At 42.8% G+C, this 21,344-nt stretch overlaps 1 protein-coding gene across 1 annotated transcript in view; it reads right to left on the minus strand.

Annotated features, from left to right (window-relative positions):
- Positions 1-443: 443 nt before the first annotated feature.
- The window catches only part of LOC118358873 (AP-1 complex subunit mu-2-like), a 35,627-nt gene continuing 14,726 nt past the window's right edge, over positions 444-21,344 (minus strand). Inside the window, exons 5-12 of the mRNA XM_035736848.2 lie at positions 13,930-14,077; positions 9,210-9,336; positions 6,302-6,444; positions 6,118-6,189; positions 5,571-5,729; positions 3,197-3,322; positions 2,965-3,040; positions 444-1,818 (exon numbers count right to left, since the gene is read on the minus strand). Of these exons, the coding sequence (XP_035592741.1) occupies positions 1,796-1,818; positions 2,965-3,040; positions 3,197-3,322; positions 5,571-5,729; positions 6,118-6,189; positions 6,302-6,444; positions 9,210-9,336; positions 13,930-14,077 (874 nt within the window). The 3' untranslated portion in view covers positions 444-1,795. The remainder of the gene's footprint in view (positions 1,819-2,964; positions 3,041-3,196; positions 3,323-5,570; positions 5,730-6,117; positions 6,190-6,301; positions 6,445-9,209; positions 9,337-13,929; positions 14,078-21,344) is intronic.

Consider the following 21,344-nt stretch of genomic DNA (forward strand, 5'->3'; position numbering starts at 1 on the left):
TCCTGTAAACTTCCGGTCATTGTGCTAAGCTAGTTATCATTTTCACGCGAAACTACCTCTGACTTTATACTGGACGCAGATACTTAAAAATGGTATCCACACATTCATCTGACCCTGGGTAAGTAGATAAAGGGCTTCATGACCAAAATTGTGAACTCCCCCTTTTAAGGACGCTTTTATGAAAGTGTTGGATCATGTCGAACTGCGTCAACAATTTGAATTGGCTGATACGGAATTTGTTACCGGACATAATCATGCTGTTCAGCTGGTCATACTTAGCATAGTGGCTAATTGTGCCAGGTTTGCCTATGAGAAAAGCTAATACCGAGACATTTTAAACGAAAGGTCTAAACCTCGGTTTTAAGTATGGACCCAGGGGGTTCAGCTCGTCTGTCCCCATCTTTCAATTGATAAAATACAAATCTCACTGATAGACAAATAACTAGAAGAAAAAGTACAAAGACATTTATTTATACATGGGTCCTTTTGCCTCCTATTGACTTACATAGGGTTAATAAATAAGATATTGAGAGATTGAAAAACACATGTACTAATCATTTAAAACCCTTTCTGAAAGAAAATCGTCATATTTGCTCTGTTCCTCAAGCAACTATTTTACAAGGAAAGTGTAATATGGGATTTCATACAGTAGGCCTACACACCGCAAACTCATGCACATAACAAATTGACTGTAGCATCTCGTCTGGGCTGAACCTTTCAACTCTATTCCTCTGGCAGAGACCCAAGGCTGATATGAGGGGTTGGTGCCCAACAGACTACAGTAACTATACCAAACAACACCTGCTTTGGAAAAGTTGGGTGGTTTTTTTTTTGATGGAGAAAAATCAATAAGATATATAAAACCATTAATTTTAACCCATTTTGGCATACAATAGCCAGGCAAGGCCTTGTTCATACCGGTCCACCTGTATTTCTGGAGGGTTATCTATTTCTTTCATGTATTTTCCTCAAGTGATCTGTTCCCGCCAGGTAGATAAACTACTTGTCAGTAAAGCAAAAAGAAAAATAATTCCTTCAGTCTTTTCCATATAGTTAGTTGAAAGCTGAGTACAAATACAAAGATGGCAATATTGTTTATTTTGTATTACTTAGTAATCGGTGATCTGACCAGCTCGTTGTTCATTTCATGAGACTGAATGCTGTTACAGAACTGACCCCACGATAACATCAACTGACAACCACACCCACCAGATACAAGTTTATCAGTGCTGTGTAAAAGCCACGTTTCAATGTTCACAGACTTTCAACCATGTCTCACACCCTGAATTCTTACGGTAAATTAAACACACTGTGCCTTGAGAATAAACAAACTATACAATTTTTACAACACGACCAAGACCAATAGGGAAAAACCCCTACATTCATTACTCTATAAACTGAGAAAACATGTCTCCAGATGCTGTAAAACCTTTGCCATAGGTGACACATCAGTCGAGTTCTGAAGGGAAGGTCTCAATTGCCTACTCCTCGCGTCGTCTCTCCTCGTCTCCTTCTCAAAACCCATTGGAGGAGATGGTCAGAGGGGTGGGACCTCTGGCTTCCTCATCCAATGGGGTTTGAGGAAATGACAGAGAGAGGAGTATGCAATTGAGATCATTCACAAAGTCTTTACGGTACTCAATGTCTGCAGATCAGGGGCATGATGGCTGCCTGGTCCTTTTGGAGAGTGGTGAAAATGGTTACCCTTTCCTTGTCCTCTGCTGTCCCTCACTCCCAGGGAGCCAGAGAGAGGGGGAGGGAGTGAAGATCCATTCGTCTGGCAGCAGGCTTGCCCTTAGTTTGTCCGAAGTTGGTAATCTGCCAAAAGAGGGAGATGTAACAGTAATACATTAACACTGTTCTATGTATCATCACTTTGCCCCTGTACTGTGGCTGATCACATTAACACTGTTAGCATCTAAACCCACAAAACTGGGGCTCGGCAAGCCTGTGCCTTCTGCCGAGTCCCCAACAACCGGATGTTCAGGTTTTCAGGGGGAAATAAAAAGAGAGCCTTTGACATGACTTCCGCTTTTGGATGTGAACAAGGCGACACATCTTAACTCCTCCAAATTTACTGGATTGGTTCAACAGTCAGAATAGAACCTCCCCCTACATTTAAAAAAAAATTATCGTCAAGACCAGTATGTCGGGGATCTCGTTTCATGCATTTGCTACGTTAGGTTAGAGTGACAGTGATCACATTGGGGTCAGTGGAGCAGTTATAAATGGCATTACAATAACCGCTTAGAACTCGCTTATGAATAAGTCAACACTGCCAGTGTAAGGTATCGGAGTGTGGTGCGCCTCTCTCTCTCTCTCTCTCTCTCTCTCTCTCTCTCTCTCTCTCTCTCTCTCTCTCTCTCTCTCTCTCTCTCCCTCTCTCTCCCTCTCTCTTCCTCTCTCTTCCTCTCTCTTCCTCTCTCTTCCTCTCTCTCTCTCCTCTCTCTCCTCTCTCTCTGCCTCTCTGCCTCTCTCTGTCTCTCTGCCCTCTCTCTCTCTGCCTCTCTGCCTTCTCTCTCTGCCTCTCTCTCTCTCTGCCTCTCTCTCTGCCTGCCTCTCTCTCTCTCTGCCTCTCTCTGCCTCTCTCTCTGCCTCTCTCTGCCTCTCTCTCTGCCTCTCTCTCTCTCTCTCTCTGCCTCTCTCTCTCTCTCTCTCTGCCTCTCTCTCTGCCTCTCTCTCTCTCTCTCTCTCTCTGCCTCCATCCCTCTCTCTCCCTTCCTCTCACTCGCTCTCCATCTCTCTCTGCCTCCATCCCCCTCTCTCTCTACCTCTGCTGATTACAGTGGAAAGGTGATAGTCACCTTGGCATGCAGAGCCAAGTGACACGGAGAACGTAATGGCACCAAGGTATAATTCCGATCCCCAAGCTTTGTAAGGAGAGAGGTAATGGATATGAAAACTGGGTTCACTACTGGGTCGTATAGTGCTGAGATAAGGAGTGTGTGTTTGTGTGTGTCTCACCTCCACTCTGTGTTATGTAGCGTACCCACGGTAACGCCTGATAGCCGCTCTTCTCAATGATCTTAAGATAGCGTACCTGAGGAGGAGCAAAGAACAGTTACATAAACAAGACACACACACCACACATACTGGTGAGACTGCTCCTTCCAACCTGTATGCACTATTCAATGAAACTCGTGTGGCTCTACGAGGGTTCACGTTAACAGAGATAAAATGGGTTCGGTTAACTTACCTGGATACCAGATACAGTGAAATAGGGGATCTCAAAGTTGACAGTGATGGGCCTCTTCCCCTCCAACTCATCACTCTCCACACTAGGCAGCCCAAAGTGAGCCCTCATCATGTACTCCTTGCCTCCCTACACACAAAACGCACACGATCACACACTTTCATTGGGAAATTTGTGGCATTTCTCTCCGGTAGGTTTCTTTGTAACATATCTGATCTTAACAAAACTAGCTAGACTATACATTCCTATACTTGTAAAACTCTCCTCACACCTGCACTGGGGCAGGATACATCCGCAGTTCACAGGACTGCCTTGTCCAATCAAGGTAAAGTAAACAACTACAGATGTCGTTGGTCACATATCGAACCCATTCCCCTACCACACATCACTATAACACCACTACACTGTTATTAAAACTGTCCGTGCGCCTCTGTTTTTCAAAGCCAGGAAGGATGTGGGTTTACAACAGCAGAGAGAGCTGACAGTCATATGCTGAATGTAATGTTAATAGTCATGGGGTTGAGTGCAGTATCCTTATCGGTCTTTATCAATATGAAGTGTTGGGGCGTTTTTATATTTCCTCTAAAGCCGTTATCAGTCATTACTTGGCTAACCTCCCCTGGGTTCATCTGGTGGCAGTGTAAAAACATGCTATCTATAAATGTGCTTCTTCCTGTGAGAATACTTGTATGTACTGCCTTCCGAGAATGGTAGGACAAGACTCTATTTTTACTATTTAGCTACCATTCAGTCGATAATTACACACGGGGTTGTTCCACTTCAAAAAGCTCACGAAAGAAAAGACTGTTAGTGTTCCTGCAACATTATTTTGTTGAAATATAATTTGATCTCTGAGAAATGATGTTTAATTGATTGCATCCAAATTGGCCATTTTAATTTATAGGATTCATATAACATTTAATAAATATAGTACCAGTCGATTTGGACAACTTTTGAGTTAGACATGAGGAATCCAAAGGAATGGTCAACAGCCCCCCCCCCCGGACACCCTACGTCAATCCCACCCCAACAACGAGTAGATAGTATCAGTTCGCCGTGTCGGACGGTAGTACGGAGCAGCGGCTCTGAGTATTGTTTCTTCATCCTATGTAATGTATTCCCAGTGAAATTTGTGACCTTTTTTAAAAAATCCTCTTTTCATTGAAGTTGTTAGGTTTATGTCCCTTTCTGTTATTACCAGAATGTTAAAGGGATAGTTCACCCAATTTACAAAATTACATTGGTTTCCTTACCCTTTAAGCAGTCTATTGGCAAGGTATGAAAGTAACCCAGGCTTTGGTTTTGTTGGCCACTGTTTCAAATGCTAACTTTTTTGCATTTGTGGCACAAATCCAATGTAAGTCAATGGTACCTATATCAGTAATTTCACGCTTCCTGTTTAAATCATACTAAAGTATCAAAAAAATAAGTCAATGATGTTACTTTTAGATGATTTGGAAATGAGGTGTGAAAATGCTAATATAGGTACCATTAACTTGCATTAGATTTGTGTCACGAATACATACTTAGCATTTGAAAAAGTGGCCAGGTAAACATAAACCAAAGCATGGGTTATTGTTATACCTTGTCCATAGAGGAAACCAAAATGTAATTTTGTAATTTAAGCGAACTATCCCTTTAACATTAATAGCAGGAACAGCACCATCTTGTGGTCAGAACCGGGTATTATCAGGATGTAGGATGGGACATAAACCTAACAACTTCAATGACTTATTTCTATGAACGGGGGAGAGAAAAAACAAAATATACCAAATTCACTGAGAATACATTACATAGGATGAAGAAACAATAGTCCAAGCTGCAACTCCATACAACTTCTCAGACAGTATCAGTTCTCTATCTACTCATTGTTGGGTAGGGATTGGCGGGACTTTTAATAATTTATTTGGATTCCTCATTTTATTTTTTTAAAAGTTTGGTCCAATCGACTGTAAGGCAATATATTTACTGAATATTATATGAATCCAATAAATGAAAATGGCCAATCAATTCTTAATTTCTCAGAGATCAAATTATATTTCAACAAAATAATGTGGCAGGAATGCAAATCCTAACGAGAGAAACGATTTCAGAACAATTGGAGATGGTGGGTGTGATGGCTTCCTGAAAGGACATGGAATGACCCCATAGTATGGTAATGAAGAGTTACAACTGTTGTATAGCCCTTGTGTTACTCTTGGGTGAGCAAGGCTTGAACAAATAGCATCTAAAAACACATGGTGACTGGTACAATATCTGTGATAATAGCAGAGGATGCACGAACAGGAATGCATCGACTGCCATCTGCAATAGGTTATTAGCATAGTAATGTTGAGTTTATCTCATGACGCTAGCTGTGTCCATGTGGGCTACTTACAGGGAAGGACTTGATGTTCCACTGCACCACGCTCTTATCGGGAAGATACTTGCAGCTGCCTGTGCTCGTCTTGAATTTAGGCGAGTCGGCGTCGCTGGGCACGGGTACCATGATGGCTACGTTGTTGGCGGTGGAGCGGCTCTTAAACTGACTCTTGGCCTGCAGGGTGGAGGGGAAAAGGTAAGGGTCACAGGGTTACCGACAAGGACGTGCAGTGACATAAAGAGGGGGAGGGGGGGGGCAATTTATGGGGTAAAACCCACTTTTACACTACAAAAGAAACACAGTCATGGACATGGAACGGAGGCTGTTGTATGAAGAATTTCCTGTTCAATTATTAACTTGCTATGAGTTTAAAGGTGAGGAAACAGTCCCAACCCAACGGTTTTCGCACATTGAAGCAAAAAAATGGAAACAACATGGACATCTGTGTCTATGTACTTAAGAGTCTGGGACGATGTACTTAAGAGAGGTCAGTGTTGGACCTACTGGTGAAACACAGTAGATGTTGACAGATTGACAGTGAATGATGGTGGACATCCTTTACCTTAACCTTGATCTCAACTCGGCTGTGGGAGAACTTCTCAATCACACTCTCGATCCATATAAGAGGCTTCACCTGTCACGGAAAGGCCAGGAGAGGAGAGGAGAGAGAGAGAAGGTCATCAGGTTAATATTGGGCAAGGGAGGGTGTGTGTGTGCGTGTGTGTGTGTGCGTGCGTGTCACTGACCGTGGTGTTGAGGCGGTAGGACATGAGCTCACTCTCTCCGTCCGGGGGGATGAAGGAGATGGTTCGATCGTTCTCGAAGCGAGACAGACGGACACACTGATGGAACTGAACGTCTTCCAGCTCTACCGTCTTACTCTTCTCTCCTGATACGACACACAGGCAAGGAGGGGGCTATTGTATGCTATGTCCTAATACAGTCATCTCCTGAGAAGTGCAAAATCTCCACAGCAGTTCACCAGTCCCAGTTAAAACACTGTACATTCCGCACACCTTATTCACCTCGGATACTAACTTTAAAAAAAAATCTCCTGTATGTTCCACTGTTATCCTTCGTGATCTAAAAACTCACAGTGACACTGGACACACACCACTGTGTCTTCTTCATAAGGACTTTATAAAGAGTTCCATCAGTCAGCGCTTCGGGAGACCACTCTCTTCAGTAGTGGGCTAGAAAACAATGTCATGGCAATGTGCATGTGTGCCGTAGTGAGAAAGCCTAATGTTCTTGTTGTTTTCCCAGAGTAAATGGTCCAGCAGAGCTGCTGTTAAAAGCTCTTTATAATGAATCAGGGCCACTGGGCTTTCACTTAAATCCCCCCTTGAACCTAGAAAGAATAACCCTGTCCATACAGCAATGGCTGTATAGAAATGGACAGCCATCGACAGATGCACGTGACACCATTCATTCCTATGTGAAGACTCAACAGTGCACTGAATCCAAACTAAGTCGGTTAAGAGGCGTCGTATGGATACAGAGAGCTCGAACACCGAGTCAAGTCTTTGGAGAGACCTGTTAAGACAGCTCAAATCCCGGCAGGTAAGCCCTTGGGAGCACTGGTCCACGACACAGGTATGATGTCCCATGTTGCATCAGCACTGGGTAACTGTGGAAAGGTGAAAAAGGAGCCACAGTCCTTTATGTTTTGGCTCTAAGGGGGGTGTACACAGTCCCCTGTGGTTCACCCGAAAGGCTGTGCCATCTCCCTAACGAGGCAACAGAACACTCATGTATCCATATCAGATCGGAAATCCTGCGTTTGTTTGATTTGTTTTCCCAATTTGAACTGTTTCAGCTCTCGTATATCTCTCACAATCTACTTAAAGTCTCTCCCTGTACGCGCGCGTCTTGACTTCCCTGCACGTTTCATCTGTATGCTTTCCTCATAATACCCAGATTTGACTGTCCTCACTCTCCCGTCTCCTCCACAAAACTGTATGTAGTAACGGGCTCTGACCAGAAGAAGGTGATGTTTAACCCACGTCTGTTCACGCGCTGAAAGCCAGTCGCAACAGTAAGCGTGACTTCACCTTGTAAAAAAAAAAAACCCTGCTTGTTAGTAATCAAACACACGGAGCGTTTGTGGTTGAAAGTTACCTTCGGTTTTGCAGTGGGGTGTCTCTTGAAAGGCATCCATACGTATGACGCGCACAGACACAGATCAGTGAACATACAAATAAGAAAGATATTAAAGTGCCTCCTCCTCTGGTTATGGTACAATAGGGTGAGTGCAGGAGCCCATTTTAAATTCTCATGTTTATCTATTCATTGTTTGTCGGAGTAGTTTTCCTTTTCTGTTCCAGACATCCCCACTCCACTTCCAGTCCGTGGGCAGCATGCACATGTGAGGAGCCGTCCAGGGGGCATCTTTCATCTGCCAGCAGCAGCAGTAGCCTCGGGGAGGGATTAGCAATAGGGCTAGACCAAGGAGGAGTAATCCACCAGACGCCCCACAACCAGGGCACATGAGGGGTGAGAACAGGGACTGGGGCGGTGAAGGTGGGTGGGGGGTGGAGGTAGGGATGGGGAGCAGTGGAGTGGTGGGAGCAGGGATGGGGAGAGGAGGCAGGGGGAAAGGGGGTGAGTTGGGCAGGATTAGGAGCACACTGAGATTTTGAAGGGTGAGGATTTTACCATGGGGTTGGAAGATAATTGTCCATGTTACCTATATTATGACCATCGCTCTCAAAGTCTGAAGAGTCAGATTATTTGGGTTTGGTATAATAGTCTTTACCTCTTGGTGTCCGTTTACATACTTGTAGGATTGTGTTTGTACAGTTATTGTACTTGTGTGAGTGTTGTGTGTGTGTGTGCGCACTGTAACGGAAAACAGTCATTTATATGGTATTATCAACAGTAAAATGTTTTACAGCAGCATACTATAGATTGTGGTGCATTGTGGGAATATTTTGTGTGCGGAGAAAGAATTGCTGTATTTGGAATGATACTGTAATTCCATTCCACAAAATACAGTACCGTACCATATTCTTTGAGCTCCAAAAACCTTTTGACCACTAGTGGGTGCATGGTATTGTTGTTTCTGGCTCTTTAAAATGCAGTATTTTGATGTGTCCTTTATAAGAGGCTACATTTGTTGCACGTGTTAGTGAGAGTACCAATTTCAACTAGTATGTGGTAATAGTGCCCCATTGGAGTGTCAGCAAGTCTTAAACCTTAAATGGTGGAGCATTTTGCCATGTCCTTTTGGTCTGGTTTGCCAGGTAGTAGCCACCAGTTTGGAAGCCTTTGTTAACCTGCCCTGTAGAAGTGCAGGTGATATAAAACACAGTACCCAGCAGCCAACCTGTTTGCACCAATTCAATGTGAAAGTAAAATACTGTGAAATACAAACACCATATCCCCTCAATGAATTTCATCCATCCATCCATCCATTCATTACAAATACAGTAGTTGTAACTTTTTTTTCTATAGTATTGTAGATTGTGTCCTTAATTAAACAGTATTTGATTTGATACAATATTTATATTACAGTATGTGTACTGCAATAAGAAATACAGGAACTAACTTGCCTCTTCGCTGCCTGCAAATTACTAAATAAATTAATGGCAACACCTTACTGTGTGTGTGTGTGGTGTATGTGTGTATTATACTGCATGTGTTTTTACTCACTTCCTGTGATCTCGAAGAGCACTTTGTCGTTGAGGCCCAGTCTGAGCTCTGGCATTCCAGACAGAACCACTTTGAGCTTGATGCTGCCCATGATCTCACTACGCAGGACACTGCCGGTCGCACTTACCTTGCACAGGGAGACAGACAGACACGGTTACATTAAAGGGAAGCTGAAGTTTAAAAAAATATATACTTCTCTGGTTGAAAAGGGCCTATGTTGCATCACTATTAGTCAGTGTACAAATGTACTACAAAGTGTAATAGCGTTATTTTTCATAAAGTCAGTATTTTCCCAAAACAGAGATTTGTGAGATTTCCTAGATACAGTAGATATTTGAGGGTATGGTTTTGATTTCAATAATGCCCACTAACACAGCATGGTAACGCCTAGGGAGAATTGTCATGCGCGGAGAAACATCTGCGCTGATTGTGCTCAATCCGATCATTACATAAAAGACAACACATTGCCAATGTTATGTAGAAAGAACACTTGGTCCCTAAGCCCTTTATGGAGTGGCCACTTGCTACTAGCTGCTTCATTGACAAACACAGAGATGGAACTTGGGCTATGATAAACAGTGTGTAAGTTTGTGCTTAACTCACGATAGTTTGACAGCTTGCTGATGAGGTTGTGGATGCAGCAGCAGCTGACTCGATACTGTCTACCTAGTTTTCGTGCAAATATTTTAACTTGAGAAATACTGCACCAAACACCTTTGCCTGATGTGAAATTGTGCAACTAAGACCTCCTCGGCAAAAAACGTTCAAATTAATTAGAGGTTTCTTCATTTATCTTCGAATTATTCTGACTATTTTGAGGGCGGAATGTTTCTACCGGGACACAAGGGGGGGGGACAAACGACAATAACTTCCCAGAGTACAATATAGCAAACATAACCCACCCCCAAGATGCAAGTCTCGCTTTTTCTTAATGAGAAGCAGAAAAACCCGAGGCAGAATTGGTGAGTTCAGCCCCCCCCTTTAAATAGGGAGAGACAACAGCAGGACATTTATAGTTTAGATAGTCTTGCGTTACCACACTCGCAATGCGAAGTCTCCTTCATCATGAAGGAACCAAAGAAATCAGGAATTCAGTATAGAAATGACAAAAGGAGTTTTTAGAAAGGATGAGAGAGATATGGAAAAGAACGAGAAGGAATGTTGGAGAATGACCTAGAGACTGAAGATGAAAAAATGTATTGTCAAAAAAAGGGAACTCTGAGGAAAGCCAGCTATCTAATTAAATGATCATGTGGCATGGAGAGGCCCATCAGACTTGCTCTTCCTTACAATCAGTCAGTTATTAGCCAGTTATTAGTCTCTGTCTCTGACCCCTGGGATACATAAAATGGGCTCAAGGGGCTGGTTACGTGTCAGAACAAAGAGCCGTGGGTATCCTGGTGTTACAACAATCCTCCGGTTCCTGTGGTAAGGAAATCTGAAATAATAATTTCCTCCCACTTCTGACAATTCATTTTGGGGCTCCCGAGTAGCGGTCTACGGCACTGCATCTCAGTGCTAGATGCGTCACTACAGACCCTGGTTCGATCCTGGCTGTATCACAACCTGCCGTGATCGGGAGTCGCATAGGGCTGCGCACAATTGGCCCAGCATCGTCCGGGTTCGGGGAGGGTTTGGCCGGGGGAAGCCCGTCATTGTACAATAAGAATTTGTTCTTAACTGACTGGTCTAGTCAGATAAAGGTTTAAAAAAATACAAATTCAAGGAAGTTGGAGGTGTCTGGAAGCTTCTCTGACACAATGCTGATTAATACTGTAAATCTGACCTGGTTTCTTAGTCTGCACACTGCAAATGATTATCACATCGTTAAATATACAGTAGAAGTCAGAAGTTTACATACACCTCAGCCAAATGTTTAAACTCAGTTTTTCACAATTCCAGACATTTAATCTTAGTAAAAATTCCCTGTCTTAGGTCAGGTAGGATCACCACTTTAGTTTAAGAATGTGAAATGTCAGAATAATAATAGAGACAATGATTTATTTCAGCTTTTATTTCTTTCATCACATTCCCAGTGGGTCAGAAGATTACATACACTCAATTAGTATTTGGTAGCATTAGCTTTAATTGGTTTAACTTGGGTCAAACGTTTCTGGTAGCCTTCCACAAGCTTCCCACAATAAGTTGGGTGAATTTTGGCCCATTCCTCCTGACAGAGCCGATGTAACTGAGTCAGGTTTGTAAGGCCTCCTTGCTCGCGCACGCTTTTTCAGTTCTGCCCACAAATTGTCTGTAGGATTGAGGTCAGGGCTTTGTGATGGCGACTTCAATACCTTGGCTTTGTTGTCCTTAAGCCATTTTGTCACAACTTTGGAAGTATGCTTGGGGTCATTGTCCATTTGGAAGACCCATTTGCGACCAAGCTTTAACTTCCTGACTGATGTCTTGAGATGTTGCTTCAATATATCCACATAATTTTCCTACCTCTTGATGCCATCTATTTTGTGAAGTGCACCAGGCCCTCCTGCAGCAAAGCACCCCCGTGCTTCAAGGTAGGGATGGTATTCTTTGGCTTGCAAGCCTCCCCCTTTCTCTTCCAAACATAACGATGGTCATTATGGAAAACAGTTATATTTTTGTTTCATCAGACCAGAGGACATTTCTCCAAAAAGTATGATCTTTGTCCCCATGTGCAGTTGCAAACCGTAGTCTGGCTTTTTTACGGCGGTTTTGGAGCAGTGGCTTTTTCCTTGCTGGGCGGCCTTTCGGTTTATATCGATATAGGACTCGTGTTACTGTGGCTATAGATACTTTTGTAACCATTTCCTCCAGCATCTTCACAAGGTCCTTTGTTGCTGTTCTGGGATTGATTTGCACTTTTCGTGATCTCTAGGAGACAGAAAGCGTCTCCTTCCTGTGTGGTATGACGGCTGCGTGGTCCCATGGTGTTTATACTTGCATACTATTGTTTGTATAGATGAACGTGGTACGTTCAGGCATTTGGAAATTGCTCCCAAGGATGAACCAGACTTGTGGAGGTCTACAATTTTTTTTATGAGGTCTTGGCTGATTTCTTTTGATTTTCTCATGACGTCAAGCAAAGAGGCATGCAGTTGGAAGGTAAGCATTGAAATACATCCACAGGTACACCTCCAATTGACTCAAATTATCTCAATTAGCCTATCAGAAGGTTCTAAAGCCATGACATCATTCTCTGGACTTTTCCAAGCAGCGTTAAAGGCATAGTCAACTTAGTGAATGTAAACTTCTGAGCCACTGGAATTGTGATACAGTGATTTAGAAGTGAAATAATCTGTCTGGAAACAAATGTTGGAAAAATTACTTGTGTCATGCACAAAGTAGATGTCCTAACCGACTTGCCAAAACTATAGTTTGTTGACTAGAAATTTGTGGAGTGGTTGAAAAACTAGTTTTAATGATTCCAACCTAAGTGTTTGTAAACTTCCGACTTCAACTGTATATCAGACTATTAGAAATCTAATTTGAACAAATATGGATCTACCCTGGAAACAATGTTTGATGAATTTGTTACCATTGCACCAATTCCGCTCCAGTCATTACCTCGAGACCGTTCTCCCCAGTTAAGATGCCACCAACTTCCTGTGCCGCACGCCTGGAGTTTTTAAAAAGGCACGTGAAAGACTCAGAGAGCATAAGGAAAAAGATGCTGTGATGCAATGTTTTTTTTACTGAATGCAAAGCACAATGTAGGATATAACCAGGCACAGCTCCAGAACAAGAATGTGAAACTCCTTGAGTGGCCCAGCCAAAGCCCAGACTTGAATCCCATTGAAAATCTATAGAAAGACTTGAAGATTGCTGTTCACCGCCTCTTCCCATCTAACTTAACAGAGCTTCAGAAAATCTGGAAGGAAAAATGTGAGAAAATCCCCAAATCCAGTTGCGCAAAGCTGATCCAGACATACCCAAGATGAGTCAAAGCTGTAATCGCCAACAAAGGTGCTTCTACAAAGTATTGACTCAGGGGTGTGAATACTTTTGTAAATGAGATATTTCTGTATTTCATTTTCAACAAACGTGCAAACATTTCTAAAAACCTGCTTTCACTTTGTCATTATGGGGTCTTGTGTGTCGATGGGTTTCTAAAAATATATATTTAATCAATTTTGAATTCAGGCTGTAACACAACAAAATGTGTAATGAGTCAGGGGGTATGAATACTTTCTGAAGGCACTGTAGTACAGTAGTAGATGTATATACAGTAAAGCATAGTAAAACTATATACAATAAAGCTCAGGTGTATTTTAGTCTCTGCTCATACAGGAGTAATAAAGGCTTTTTTAATCAGGGTGTGCTGGCTACTTCCTGCGGGCGGCTATGGGAAAACCTGGGACTATTTTAGACTTAGTCCTAGAGCCTAGAGCAGTTTTTTCCAAACCTAGTCTTTGAGTACTGCCAAAAGTACACATTTTTATTGTAACCCTGGACAAGCACACATGATTCAACTTGTCAACTAATTATCAAGTCCTCGAAGAGTTGAATACGTCTTTGTCCAGGGCTACGACAAAAATGTGTACTGTTGGGGGGAAACAGTGCCCTTAGAGAGACCACGTTATTAAACAAATACAATAGTCAGACTGAAATCCTAGTGCAGACCCTCACTAGCACGTTGTGGCTACTGTGTTCTTGGTATACTAGGGACCTTTTGATAGTACCCATTATTAATTACAATACTTGCGGTGTTTTTTACTGACATCCGAGTGAAAAGCCTCCTCACCAGCAGGTTAACGGACTCGATGACATCCATGAACACCTCGTTCTTCCTGTACTTGATGCCCTCTGACCTCCAGGACACTGCATTGGTGACGGTGGCGGGGGGGCGAGGGGCGCCCACATCCAGTTTGTGACCCTGCTGGGTGATGTACCTGCAGAGAGAGGGGTTGAGGGGAGAGAGGAGAGGACGGATACCATGTGAGCTTCTTTAGAGGAAAAAGAATGCTGTCGTCGCTACCTCACTTTCCAACTAAGGTTCGAGAACAGAGGAGAAAGCAGAATATTACAAATATTGAAGTAGAATCCAAGAATGTGAGGATCAGTACAAAGATGTTTGTTTTCTAGGTGATATCAATCTTTCTATATATATATATATTCATGATTAATGAGCTTATGATAAGATACCCCAGAATAGAAAGTTAATGATATTAAACCTCACTGGATTAGATAGATTAATGAAAGGATTTGTCTTGGGTTGTGAGCAGGTTAGTCATGGGTGTAATTGGAACAAGGGGGTTTACATTGTGATTCTATTGTGATTGTAACCAAAAGACTAAAACGGCACAAAACTAAAACACTAAGGCTCAAATCATCTTGAAGTGCATTTTGTGTGCTCATGTAAAGGTGCAATCTGCAATAGTTCAAGTTGACCTCAGACTGTCAGGCCTTGTACCCATAGCTCTTTGAGAGTGATTACATGTCTCTAGCCTAGCTCCATCCCATTGTGTCTTTAAACACAGTAGACCTTCTATGTCTATTGTCTACTACTGGTTGTACTATCAATACCGTATGCTGCAGGATGATGTGATGAGACGGGGAGTGGGTAGGAGGGAGATGATATACAGTACCTATGCAAACACATGACCGTTTATTCCGTAGGTGGAACACCTGCCCGCTGCCTCTACCTCTCACTGACAAACAACCAGGGTGACAGACAGCAACGCCATCTACTTCCTTAAATACACACACACACACACACACACACACACACACACACACACACACACACACACACACACACACACACACACACACACACACACACACACACACACACACACACACACACACACACACACACACACTCCTGCCGCCCGACCTGTAATCCCACCAGATAGATCTCTCCTCTGCCTGCATCTCTCCCAGCTCTCCCTGTGGTAATGACAGACTGATCCAATCTCAACCATAGATCTTTCTGATGCCTGCAGACTTTCTCTCCCCGACTACCCTTCCCTGGGCTCCTTTGAGAATCCCCTTATTGCTCAGCTTGAAAGAGGCTAGCGTGGTTCAAAATGTGTCTGCACATTGCAAAGGCACCGATAGCCGCCCCCCAAAATTGCCCCAAAAAATGACATTACACTGGTTTGAATTCACCACTTGACACAGGCCATGGTGACCTCATATAGTGTTTTATGGTAATCCCGTGTGATACAGGGAGATCATCTCATCTTGACTCAAGGAGAGTGGAAAGAGGTGAAAGTCAAGTTGGAGACAATTGGGCTTGTTAGGTGTGTTGGTTTTGGTCCTGATTCTCCCCAGAAATGATAATGATGTATCCAGCAAGAGCATCTGAGTTGGCGGGAAAATCAACAGTCATACTACGAAACAACACACAAACACACTCCTCTTTCACATACACACAAACAGGGAAAGACAATTGGAATGGTAGCCAGGCCAGGGCTCAGTTTTCTCAAAAGCATTTTATGGCTAAAATCACCATTCGATCCTTCGAGCCGTTTCCCAAATCTGTCTTTATTAACGTTGCACTTGAAAGCGATCGTAATCTAAACGCTGGAAATCTGAAGACCACTCGTAGAACAGCTAAATGAGTTGTTAGACCACTGTTTGCCCTCTGCCCCTCCCGCGTCACTTTACACACAGAACATCTTCGCTAAACATAGAATGAAGATGTTTATTTGGTCTCTGTGACCTCCAAAAACACCATAGTTTAACAAGTTAACTATAAATACCCTAAAAACATCAGTTTAACAAGTTAACTATAAATACCCTAAAAAGTTTGCAATGATTCAGAGGGGTTGGGTTAAATGCGGAAGACACATTTCAGTTGAATGCATTCAGTTGTACAACTGACTAGGTATCCCCTTTCCCAATGTAATAAACAAGCGAAGCAAGGATATAAAAATGGAAACCGAGAACCTAATTATATGAGTGCTAGATTAGACTACATATTGACATCTCTTTCATGTAAGTGCAATCGATAGATAACTAGTATTAGGTCATTAGGCTACACCTCGGCTACATTATCTGAAAGCTCAAGCATTTCACTGTAGCCGAACCAATAACGTAAAAAGGTTATCATCATATCCTAAAGCTTCCATTTTTCTGCATGTTATTGGAGAGGATGCATTGGACATTTACAACTTGACATTGACTGTGCTAATGGCTAAATTTGAGGAGTACTTTGTACCAAGCCAGAACGTAACGTTTGAGAGATACAAGTTTTTCTCTCATGATCAGAAACAGGGAGTCAGTTTTGACCAGTATTTGGCTGAGCTGAACACACTGAGCAAAACGTGTGAATTTGAAAATCTGAAAGACTCACAAGTGAAAGACAGGATGGTCTGTGGCATACTTTTTTTTTTTTTTTACTAGGCAAGTCAGTTAAGAACAAATTCTTATTTTCAATGACGGCCTAGGAACAGTGGGTTGACTGCCTGTTCAGGGGCAGAACGACAGTTTTGTACCTTGTCAGCTCGGGGATTCGAACTTGCAACCTTTCGGTTACTAGTCCAACACTCTAACCACTAGGCTACCCTGCCGCCCCACTTGATAATGGACTCGAGGAGAGATTGCTGCGTGAGCAAGATTTAACTGTGGATAAAGCAGTGAATGTGTCGAGCAGCTGAAACCACCAGAGCACAAGCTAAAGAGCTGTGCAGGGAAGAGACGTCAGTGCAATAAAAAGAGAGGAGCAACACACACAACGCCTTAAAAAACAAAAACAAGCAAAAGAGAAATCAAAACACTACATGTGGAAAATGTGGATTTATCCACAAGCCAAAAAAATGCCTTGCATATGGCAAATCATGTAACAACTGTGGGGAAAAATAATCATCACTCAAAATGCTGCAAAGCTGAGGCTACAAAGACAAAGGTTCACACAGTGGAGGAGATGGAAGAATTCTTTGTTGATTCTGTGGAAATATGCAATGCAGTAAATGCTGCATGGATTGTGCCATTGACTGTGAATGAAACTGTAATACCATTCAAGCTTGATACTGGAGCACAGGAAAACCTGTTGGCGCTGGATGACTACAAAACACTGAAGGTGAAGAGCAAAATACCCCCGGTGAAAAGTAAGGTTACTGGTTATACTGGGAAGAACATACCATTCAAAAAGGTAGCTACATAGTAACTTTACAGCACAAAGATAAACAGTTCAGAGCACCGCTGCTGATTGTGGAAAAGAGTGTACAGCCTATTCTAGGAATCAATGCATGTGAAAAGCTCAATTTGTTGAAAAGAGTGTATGTAGTGACATCACAGACTGAAAATGACCAAGCATCACTACTGGCTTGAGTATGAGGATGTGTCTGAGGGTCTTGGATGTTTACCAGGAGAACACAAAATATGTACTGATGACAAAATTACTCCAGTTGTGCATGCATGCAGAAAAGTTCCATTTGCACTGGGGAAAAAACTCAAAGAGGAACTCGGACGCATGGAAAAGATGGATGTCATCACAAAAATGGATGAACCGACAGACGGGGTAAAGCTCACTGGTTATTGTGGTGAAACAGAACGACGATCTCAGGATATGCCAAGACCCGAGAAATCTCAACAAAGCAATCAAGAAAGAGCATTTCAAGTTGCCAACCAGAGAAGAGATAATGTCACAGTTCGCTGGAGTAAAGTGGTTCAGCAAGCTTGGGAATGGGAATGGTCCCATGAACAGGAAAACTGCTTCAAAAACCTAAAGAAGACCATCACAGAAGAGCCAGTGCTCAGGTTCTATGATCCAGAGAAAAGCACAAGGATTTCTGCAGACGCGTCAGAGTTTGGCCTGGGAGCAGTTCTTCTGCGACAGCATGACGACACATGGCAACCCGTCGCTTATGCGTACATAGTTGACAGGCGCAGAGACAAGGTATTCACAAATAGAGAGAACTACTGGCGAGCACACACGCTTGCGAAAGGTTTCACCAATACGTCTACGGACGAGACCTCGAAGTAGAAACCGACCTCCAAACCATTGGTGTCAATCATGTCTAAGTCACTGAATGATTGTCCAATGAGAATCCAGAGAATGTTGATCAGACTGCAAAAGTATTATGGGAAGATGATCTATTCCCCGGGAAAGTTCATGTTCGCTGCCGACACTCTTTCTCGAGCAGTCGACAAGAAGGAGAGCTTCGACACACAGAAAAATACTGAGATTCAGGCCAACGTCGACATGATCGTAGCATCACTTCCTGTATCTTCTGAGAGAATGCAGCAGATCGAAAGAGACCACAGCTGACCAAACAATGGCAGAGTTGAAAGAAACACTGATAGGACGCACAGAAAAACAACTGTCCAATGAGAATACAGGATGACTGGATGTGCAGAGCAGAGCTCACCGTTGGAGATGACATAGTGTTCGAAAGCAACAAGATTGTCATTCCAATGACACTACGCAAAGAAATGCTACAGAAAATACACGAGGGCCACTTGGGTGAAGAAAAATGCAAACGACGAGCACGAGATGTAATGTACTGGCCAAGAATGAACCAGGAAATCAGCCAGACCACTGTTTCATGTAATCGGACTTTCACCTGCACAAATGTTGATGGGACGTCGCATAAGAACCAACCTACCCATCCATGAGGACTTGCCGACACCCAGAGGTGCTCACAAAGTCAAACTCGCAAAGGAAAATTAGAAAGACAAACAAAAACAGTGACACGACAAAAGTCCAAGACACTTACCTGAACTGAAACCTGGAGATCATGTACGACTCCGAGACATCACTACAGGAACCTGGATGCAGAGAGGGTGTGTGCAGAGAGAAGTTGCACCGTGATCCTATGGGATCCAAACGGAGCATGGATCACAACTGAGAGGAAACAGAGTGGATCTAAGGCTTCAGCCATTCACTCAAGGGACCGAGGATCATCAGGAGGATACTGCTGAAGCGTCAAATGCCTTTTGAAATGGACAATTCAGTCAGAACACCCTGACTGACGACAAACACTGTCCAACTGTTTCAGGAAGCACTTCAGCAGAACGACCAAAAAGGACTGTCAGAGCCCCTGAAAGGCTAATTGAGAATTGCAAAAAATTTTTTTGAAAAAGTGGCACCTCGACTGAATGTTTGGTTTCTGTGAAAAGAAATAGGGCCACAATAGAGCATTGTTGGTTAGACTATATTTAGTTTTAAAATATTGGGGTTTTTTTTCCAGAAAATTGTGGGAATGAAATGTGTGTTATTGAAAACGGCATGTTATGGAGGTTGAGTAAACAAATGTGATGTGACGTGTAGTTACATAGACAAGTAGTTTTATTTTAAAGGAAAGAAGATGTGTTGTTATGTGTTAATAACATTTAGACTACATTACCCAGCAGGCTATGTGGGAGGCGGATGGTTAAAGAATGCCTTGCATGGCTAAACATGGAGTTTTCTAGCTGAATATATTCATTAAAAGTAGTTAAACCTACGCCCCAGTTTATCATTATATAAGGAACAAACATAACATAGGGCACGTTTATATTTTCTAAATAGCGAACAAGGCAATGAGCGACTTTGATTTTGGCCTTATTCATTCTTGCTCACAGTTTACACAAACTTAAGAAATGTAGGATTTAGCCTACATAATCAAACATTGCATGCAAAATATCCCGGAAAAAAACACCTAGCCTTTATTGTCGGGAATAATTTCAGCAAGGGACAGCTCCTGCAATGGCACAGTTAAATTCCATTTTGTAATGAGTGCATCGTTAAAAGAGTCATAAGCCTAAATTCCATTGCTATCGGGAAATTGCGCCCAGGTGGGCAGTATTTTAGGCTAAGGGGGGTGGGGGTTGTTGTGAAAGTGCCTGGTTGGGGGGAGATGGAGAAGCAGGGGAGGAGCTTCGGGATGTGGTGGAGGGGCTCCTTGGCGAAACGAGGAGCAGAGCTGAGCTCGTCTGTCTGGGTGTCGAGTGGAGTCAGCTGTCGGTGGCATTGTGTATGTGTCAATGGGAGACAGGCTAGCAATTATCAGCCCTATTCAGGCCCACATTCACAGACAACACAGACAACACACTGATAAAGACCTCATCAAAGCTCAGGGCAATAACACATCTTCATACATCCACATCAGACAGTCACCATATTATCAAAGTAAACCATCTGTTTGAGCAATTATAAAAAAGACAAAATTATATTATATGATGTTACATACAGGCTTTCAATTAAAGTGTAAGACTAATTACAAACAGGTAATTAAGCAGACAAAATAGGCAGATTGCCATGGTAGTCTGGACTTAATTAAGTGAACACGGAACCTTCTGCCAGAACATGGCACCATTCCCAGGGGCAAGTGACAGAACAGGAAAACAATGTCTCGTTAACGAGCTAAACCCTCTGAACCCTATAGGCTACTGTATACTGTCTGGCACTAGCCTAGATGCTAGTCTTTTAAACCCTCTGAACCCTATAGGCTACTGTATACTGTCTGGCACTAGCCTAGATGCTAGTCTTTTAAACCCTCTGAACCCTATAGGCTACTGTATACTGTCTGGCACTAGCCTAGATGCTAGTCTTTTAAACCCTCTGAACCCTATAGGCTACTGTATACTGTCTGGCACTAGCCTAGATGCTAGTCTTTTAAACCCTCTGAACCCTATAGGCTACTGTATACTGTCTGGCACTAGCCTAGATGCTAGTCTTTTAAACCCTCTGAACCCTATAGGCTACTGTATACTGTCTGGCACTAGCCTAGATGCTAGTCTTTTAAACTCTCTGAACCCTATAGGCTACTGTATACTGTCTGGCACTAGCCTAGATGCTAGTCTTTTATGGCATCAAACGGCAAGCCATCTAGTAGAGAGATTAGTAGACAGGTGTTGACTGACTCGAACCGACTCTACTCTTTAGCAGAGAAGAAAACATGACATATAAAGTCTACTTAACATGCTAAAGCAGGGTTTCCCCAAACCTTTTTTGACCTACGACCCCATTTTGATATCTGAAAAAGTATTTTTTTCAAGTGGGTGGGGTCGCAATAATGTAATTAACAGCCAATGTTAACTTTTTTATTTGGGGTCATGTCCGTCAATTGAAAAACATTCTAACAGCATTTCCGATTGTGAGTTGAGAAGGCAATTGTATACTTTTAATGTGGGGCAGTCAATTGCAAATGAGTAATGTCTCTCATCTCACCACCGCCAATGAGATGTGTGTGCTTGATGCGTGTCGCGTCCGAGCTTCTCAACATC

Source organism: Oncorhynchus keta, chromosome 26 (assembly GCF_023373465.1).
Source record: "Oncorhynchus keta strain PuntledgeMale-10-30-2019 chromosome 26, Oket_V2, whole genome shotgun sequence".
NCBI classification, from domain to species: Eukaryota; Metazoa; Chordata; class Actinopteri; order Salmoniformes; family Salmonidae; genus Oncorhynchus; species Oncorhynchus keta.